Here is an 8,035-nt window from a genome sequence, read left to right as displayed (position 1 = left end):
TGCTGGAGGGGGCCACTTCTTGCTGGTGTGGTGGAGATGATGAAGGCCCCAGGTGAGCTCTGGAGAGGCCTGCTGATGGCTGGGGAGTTGGGTTCAAGGGCACAGCTTTCACCTCCTCCACTGGCACAGAGTCCAAGGAGCATGTAGCAGCCCCCCAGAGCCCTAACTTGTTCTCTGACGCCGGCCATCCATTGTGTTGGCTTCCTGGAAATGCATGCACACGTGCGTGTGTGTATGTACGCGCACCCCACCCCCGTATTAGCTTGCTTGTACTGCGGTAACAAAGGACCACAGATTGGTGGCTTCAACAACAGACATTTACTGTCTCCGTTCTGGAGCAGAAGCCCAGCATCGAGGGGCTGGCAAGGCTGTGCTCAGTCTGGAGATGCCAGAGAAGGATCTGTTCCCGGTGCCTCCCCGAGCTTCCGGTGGTTCCTCAGCCCGTGCCACAGTCCAGCATTAACATGCTGTCCTCCCTGTGTGCGTGTCTGTACACATGTCTCTTTCTTGTCAGGACTTTCGTCCTGGATGAAGGGCCCACCCTACATCCAGTGTGACCTCGGTTTAATTCATTTTGTCCACCAAGACCCTATTTCCAAATAAGATCGCATTCGGAGGCACTGGAGACTTTCAACATGTGTATTTTGGGGGGAAGCGATTCAACCCATAACACATACATCATGTGTATGCCACGGCGGTCACAAAGAAATGCCCCACAACAGGACAGACGTGCACACAGATGGTCACGAAGAAGCACGGACCCCAAATACACAAAAATGGCCCAAGACGCCCCCGCAGAACCTGGCACGTGGACGCATAGATGGACACGGCACACGAAGTATTTGCTCACGTACAACGGCAGGCAGGCAGCGCTGGAGACACACAGACATAGGAACACTCCCCGTGTTGCCAAAGACCAACAGACCCGGGACCCAAACACTCCTCCTGCAAAGTCATCCAGAACAGACGGAGAAATGAGCAGAAACACACAGATACAGAAACACCAACGCCGTCTTTCCACAGGCCACCGCACGCGTGTGGGCACCCATGTGCGCAAACGAAGCTGGTCCGCACAGGCGCGGAGACCCGTACCGGCGACTCCGCCAGGCACAGGGACACACCCAGGACGTCTACAAGGCTACCTCCCTGCACAGCCGGTAGTCGGGGAAGTGGACAGTCATACACACACCCTCACATACACCCGCTCATGAACGTCCCGTGCTGGGAACTCATCATCTCGGATGAAGACATAGCACGTGGGGAAGCCTGTGGAGGCTGGCTTCAAACCAGCGGACAGGCAGCCCCTGGATGAGACTGAAACCTTTCTGGAAGGCGAAGACCAAACCCGGGACAGGGCCGCGGCAGATGGCCCCAAGTTTAAGCCACGCTTGCCCTCTGGTGGACGGTAGCAGTAGTGCGCCAACCCCCTCTGCAGACCGGGGTCCTGGCTGGGGGAGGAGAGCCGGAGAGAGCAGAGAAAGGAGTGTGTGTGTGTGTGTGTGTGTGGGCTTGTGCGTTTCCGTGCATATGTGTATATGTCTGTGTGTGCATGCGTATGTCTGTGTGTGAATCTCTGTGTGTCTGTGTGTGTGCCTGTTTGTGTATCTCTGTATGTGTTTGTGTAGTGTGTGTATGTGCACAAGTGTGCGTATGTGTCTCTGTGTGTGCATGTATGTCCATGTGTGTGCCTGTGCATATGTGTATATGTATGTTTGTGTGTGCATGCGCGTGTGTGTGCCTGTGTATCTCTGTATGTGTGTGTATGTGCACAAGTGCACGTATGTGTGTCTCTGTGTGTGCACGTGTCTCTGTGTGCCTGCATCTATGTCCGTGTGTGTGTGCATACGTTTGTGTGTGCATTCATGTTTCTGTGTGTATCACTCTGTGTGTGTGTGTGTCTGTGTATCTCTGTATGTGTTTGTGTGCAATGTGTGTATGTGCACGAGTGTGCATATGTGTGTCTCTCTCTGTGTGCATGAATGTCCATGTGTGTGTGCGTCTCTCTCTGTGTGCATGAATGTCCATGTGTGTGTGCATATGCATATATGTATGTTTATGTATGTGTCCGTGTGTATCTCTGTGTGTGCCTGTGTATCTCTGTATGTTTGTGTGTGTGCATGAGTGCACATATGTGTCTCTCCGTGTGTGCACGTGTCTCTGTGTGCCTGCATGTATGTCCATGTGTGCATATGCACACATGTATGTTTGTGTGTGCATGTGTGTGTCTCTGTGTGTATCTCTGTGTGTCTCTGTGTGTGCCTGTCTGTGTATCACTGTATGTGTTTGTGTGAGTGTGTGTATGAGCACGAATGCTCATATGTGTGTCTCTGTGTGTGCTTGTGTCTCTGTATGTCTGCATGTGTGTCCATGTGTGTGTCTGTGCATATATGTATATGTATGTTTGCATGTGCATGTGTGTGTCTGTGTGTGTATCTCTGTGTGTGTCTGTGTGTTTGGGGTGTTTGTATGTGTGTGTGTGCTTGTTCACAAGCCTGACTTTATGAGCCCAGGTTTGGGCACCAGAAAAGGCTCCTGGTGCTTTTGACTTTGCAGCCAACCAGCATCATCACACAACCCTATGACACCCTTAGTCATTCACCCGAAACCACAGGGAAGGACCCATGTAGAGGTCCCACACAGGTCTTAGTCTCAGGGTCTTCCTGGATACAAGCGCTCCCAGCTTCCAGGTTGGGACAGGGCAAGCAGGAGAAGCAGAGTTGGGTTCTGGGGTCTTGGAGAGAATAAGTTCATGTTTATACAGTTAGAAGGTGGTGAAACGTATTGAGGGTAGAGGGGGCTCTAGGCAGAGCCTTTTACTGCGGTCAGAAGGCCCTTCCCATTTCTGTTACCCCTTCCAGAGGCTTGCACTTGAGCTGTTGAGTCAGTACCTTGTATCTTCTGGAGGAGAAATGTTTAATCTAAAGGAATAGCTCTCTAATGGTGGAAGTTCAGTGAAGTCAGGCATGGGGCAGATTTCCTTTTTTCTTTTTAAAACTAGTTGGATGAGGGCGGCTGGGTGGCTCAGTGGGTTAAGCCTCTGCCTTCAGCTCAGGTCATGATCCCAGAGTCCTGGGATGGAGCTCAGGGGGGATCCTGCTTCCCCTTCTCTCTCTGCCTGTCTCTCTATCTCCTGATCTGTCTCTGTCAAATAAATATAAAATCTTTAAAACTGATTTGTTGAGGTATGATCAATACCTAAAGAGCTGTACATGTTGAACATATATGTCACAATGACTTCGGGGACCCTGTATCTACCTGTGACTTCATCACCCGTGTCAAGGACATTAACGTATCTCTCACTGCCCAGGGTTTCTTCCTGCAGCAGATTTTCATGGAGTGTCCCATATTACGTGGGGACTCTTTACTCAAGGTCGGCCTTTCCTCAGGGGCCCAGAACGCCGAGTTTCCCTGGTGTTGGAGGCTGGGGTCCCAGGTCACCGAAGATCCACGCCCCACTGTGTCCTCAGGCGCCCGTCCGAGGGTGTGTGCTGCCTTCTGGTGGCTGACTTGGCTTCAGCACGCAGAGGTCCCCGAAGACCAGGCTGGAAGTCAGCCTGAAGGGTTTGAGCTTCAGGCTGCAGGAGATGGGGGTGGGGGAGGGGGCACGGAGTCAGGGGCTTTAATCAGTGGATGTTGGCAGAGCACGTGCCAATTTCCACGGTATGATTACACCTGGCGTGTCTGATCCCAAATCCTTGCATTATTACCTCCTTACCCCCGCAGTGGTCCCCATTCCTGATCCACTCGGGGAAAAGCCCTGGTAGACATCAGACAGGCCAGGCGTCAGGCTGGATCTCTAGGACGGCCCACAGGGCCCTATGGGATCTGAATCTTCCCCCTTCCACCCGGGCCACAGTGGCCTCCGAAAGCAGGAAGGGGGAGGAGAAAAAAGCTGAGTCAAGACATGGGCTCAGTTTAAGTTTGGAGGTCAGCTCTGTGGGGGGAAATAATGCTGAGTAGCGCCCCCCAGTGTCTTGATGGGGACGGGGATTGTTCCTGACTGGGTGGCCAGGGAAAGGCCTCCCTCCCATCTGTGCTGAGGCCGGAATTCACGGAGAGAGTGCATCATGGAAAGTGGGAGGGAATATGTATTTTGGGCAGAGGAAGTAGGCAGGCGCAAAGGCTCTCAGAAGCCCGTTTAGTTGGTCAGCCCAGCATTTTCTGGAAGAGGAATGCTTTTTTCTTTTTTTAAAAAAATGTTCAACTAGCCAACATACGGTGCATCATCAGTTTTGTTGTAGTGTCTAATGATTCAGTAGTTGCGTATAACACCCACCGCTCATCACACCACATGCCCTCCTTAACACCCATCACCGGGTTACCCCATGCCCCCAACCCCACACCCCCTCTGGAAACCTTCAATTTGGTTCCCAGAGTCCAGAGTCTCATGGTTTGTCTCCCTCTCTGACTTCTTCCCATTCAGTTTTCCCTCCCTTCCCCTGTGGTCCTCTGGGCTATTCTTTATGTTCCACATATGAATGAAAACATATGATAATTGTCTTTCTCCGCTTGACTTGTTTCACTTAGCATAATCCCCTCCAGTTTCATCCACGTCGATGCAAAAGATGGGTATTCATCCTTTCTGATGGCTGCGTAATATTCCTTTGTATATGAACCACATCTTCTTTATGCATTCATCTGTTGAAGGACACCCCAGCTCCTCCCACAGTTTGGCTATTGTGGACATTGCTGCTATGAACACTGGGGTACATGTCCCCTTCCTTTTACTACATCTATATTTTGGGGGCAAATACCTAGAGAAATGCTTTTATCCAAAGGAATGACTAATAGTGCAGTTTCAGGCAATGAAGTCAGGCATGGGACAGGTTTCTCTCTCTCTCTCTCTTTCAACTTCACTCTGTTGAGGTCTGAAGAATGAGCTTGGTAAGATCAAGAATTTTTTTTTTTAAATCATAAAAATTAGAATCCCTTCCAAGAGCTTCCTTTGGTCGTCCCCAATGGCCTGCCAGAAGTCTTTCTGAAAATTAGAAAAAGGTGCCCCCACCTGGGAAGATGCAGACCCACTCCTAGGGTGTCCAACAGACACAACTGTGTTTGCACAGACACAACTGTACAGAATCACTGGCGTCCGGCGAGGGACAGAAAAAAAAAAAAAAACTTTTCACCAGTTTTCTTACACCATCAATTCTGACATTCTTAGAGATTCACTTCCTTCAAATTCTGTCCCCTGTTTGCCTGGGCTCTGGGGCCCTGCGTTTGGGGAAGAAATATAATGGCTTATTATGACCCTCTCAAACCTTCTGCCCTTCCGCATCCTCTTTTGGGCGAGGCCCAAACGGGGTAGCATCTGAACGAGGTCCAGGGTGGGTAACAGCCCTTCCAGCTGTTGCTTCTGCCCCTTGGGGAATACCAGGCTCACAGGTGTCCGTGTGAGCAAGCAGGTAGCTGTCCATGCCAAGGGGGATGGAAAAGCAAATCCCGCGTTGCCACCAGGGTTCCAAACAGAGCACCCAAGCTCTAGTTGTTGAGGAGGAGGGATTCCCAAGGAATGTTTCTTATCAGTTCAAAGCGCAGTCAGGAAAGAGAAACTTGCCTGCTTGGTGGTTTTATGGTTGATTTTTAAAAGGAAGTAAGATTTAGATTGTTTTCCAGCTGTGTAGGCCAAATGTATTCATCGCTGTGAAATGAAAACAAATTGGCTGTATATGAAAACAAATGTAAGGGACCTCACTTCCATGGAGAAACTCAAGACGCATGTCCTTCTATCGCTTTATATAGCACAGAATAATTGGGTTCCTTTCTATGGATACACAACAAAATCATTTCGTGGAATGCTGGGTACCTTTTATACTGCAATCAGTCTTAACTCTATCAAGCAGTGATTTATGTAGAATAAAGTGCTTCCTTTCCCAGTGTAAAATCTGATGAGTTTTGAAAGCCTCTGCTGCAAGCAAGATACAGAACATTTCCATCATCTCCCCAAATTTTCTTGAGCCCCCCTCTTTCCCTCCCTCTCTCCACTCCTGGCTCTAGGCAACCACAGATTTACCCCCCTCCCACCCACCAACTAGAATTTTCTAGAACTTTCTTTTCTGTGGTCTTAATTTTATCTTTTTCTTATAGTTTCAAGTTTTATTTTTAAGATTTATTTATTTATTTATTTGAGAGAGAGAGAGAGAGAGACAGAGAGAACATGAGAGGAGGGAGGTCAGTGGGAGAAGCAGACTCCCTGCTGGGCAGGGAGCCCGACGTGGAACTCGATCCCAGGACTCCAGGATCACGACCCGAGCTGAAGGCAGTCCCCTAACCAACTGAGCCACCCAGACTCCCCAGTAGTTTCAAGGTTTTTTTTTTTTTAAATTAATTGAAATTTTAAAAAGATTTATTTATTTATTTATTTGACAGAAAGAGATCGCAAGTAGGCAGAGAGGCAGGAAGAGAGAGGGAGGGAAGAAGGCTCCTTGCTAAGCAGAGAGCCTGATGCGGGGCTCGATTCCAGGACCCCAAGATTCCCTTTACTAGCACCAAGAACCATAAGATACCTGGGAATAAACCTAACCAAAGAGGTAAAGGATCTGTACTCAAGGAACTACAGAAGGAAATGTTGAAAAACAAAAATAAAACTGGGGGCATCATGCTACCTGATTTCAAGCTTTATTACAAAGCTGTGATCACCAAGACAGCATGGTACTGGCATAAAAACAGACACATAGACCAGTGGAACAGAGTAGAGAGCCCAGATATGGACCCTCAACTCTATGGTCAATTAATCTTTGACAAAACAGAAAAAAACGTACAGTGGAAAAAAGACAGTCTCTTCAATAAATGGTGCTGGGAAAACTGGGCAGCTATATGTAGAAGAATGAAACTCAACCATTCTCTTACACCGTACACAAAGATAAACTCAAAATGGATAAAAGATCTCAACATGAGATAGGAATCCATCAGAATCCTAGAGGAGAACATAGGCAGTAATCTCTTCGATATCAGCCACAGCAACTTCTTTCAAGATATGTCTCCAAAGGCAAAGGAAACAAAAGCGAAAATAAACTTTTGGGACTTCATCAAAACCAAAAGCTTCTGCACAGCAAAGGAACAGTCAAAAAAACAAAGAGGCAACCCACGGAATGGGAGAAGATATTTGCAAATGACAGTACAGACAAAAGGTTGATATCCAGGATCTATAATGAACTCCTCAAACTCAACACACACAAAACAGACAAACACATCAAAAAATGGGCAGAAGATAAGAACAGACACTTCTCCAATGAAGACATACAAATGGCTATCAGACACATGGAAAAACGTTCATCATCACTAGCCCTCAGGGAGATTCAAATTAAAACCACATTGAGATATCACCTTACACCAGTTAGAATGGCCAAAATTAACAAAACGGGAAACAACATGTGTTGGAGGGGATGTGGAGAAAGGGGAACCCTCTTACACTGTTGGTGGGAATGCAAGTTGGTGCAGCCTCTTTGGAGAAGAGTGTGGAGATTCCTCAAGAAATTAAAAATAGAACTTCCCTATGACCCTGCAATTGCACTACTGGGTATTTACCCCAAAGATACAGATGTAGTGAAAAGAAGGGCCATATGTACTCCAATGTTTATAGCAGCAATGGCCATGGTCGCCAAACTGTGGAAAGAACCAAGATGCCCTTCAACGGATGAATGGATAAGGAAGATGTGGTCCATATACACTATGGAGTATTATGCCTCCATCAGAAAGGATGAATACCCAACTTTTGTAGCAACATGGACAGGACTGGAAGAGATTAAGCTGAGTGAAATAAGTCAAGCAGAGAGAGTCAATTATCATATGGTTTCACTTATTTGTGGAGCATAACAAATAGCATGGAGGACATGGGGAGTTAAAGAGGAGAAGGGAGTTGGGGTAAATTGGAAGGGGAGGTGAACCATGAGAGACTATGGACTCTGAAAAACAGTCTGAGGGGTTTGAAGTGGCGGGGGGGGGTGGGAGGTTGGGTTACCAGGTGGTGGGTATTACAGAGGGCACGGATTGCATGGAGCACTGGGTGTGGTGAAAAAATAATGAATACTGTTATGCT

General features: G+C 48.1%; 1 protein-coding gene across 1 annotated transcript; it reads left to right on the top strand.

Moving 5' to 3' along the window:
* Positions 1-1,650: 1,650 nt before the first annotated feature.
* LOC122910264 (putative uncharacterized protein C18orf15) lies at positions 1,651-2,066 on the top strand (the record flags this gene model as incomplete). The annotated part of the gene is made up of 2 exons (XM_044254917.1): positions 1,651-1,719; positions 1,995-2,066. Coding segments are annotated over exons 1-2 (141 nt in total), but the record flags the coding sequence as incomplete, so codon positions are not given.
* Between the last annotated feature and the right edge of the window lie 5,969 nt (positions 2,067-8,035).

The sequence above is a fragment of the Neovison vison genome, chromosome 6 (assembly GCF_020171115.1).
Source record: "Neovison vison isolate M4711 chromosome 6, ASM_NN_V1, whole genome shotgun sequence".
Taxonomy (NCBI): Eukaryota; Metazoa; Chordata; class Mammalia; order Carnivora; family Mustelidae; genus Neogale; species Neogale vison.
This window is presented reverse-complemented; position numbering and strand designations above follow the sequence as displayed.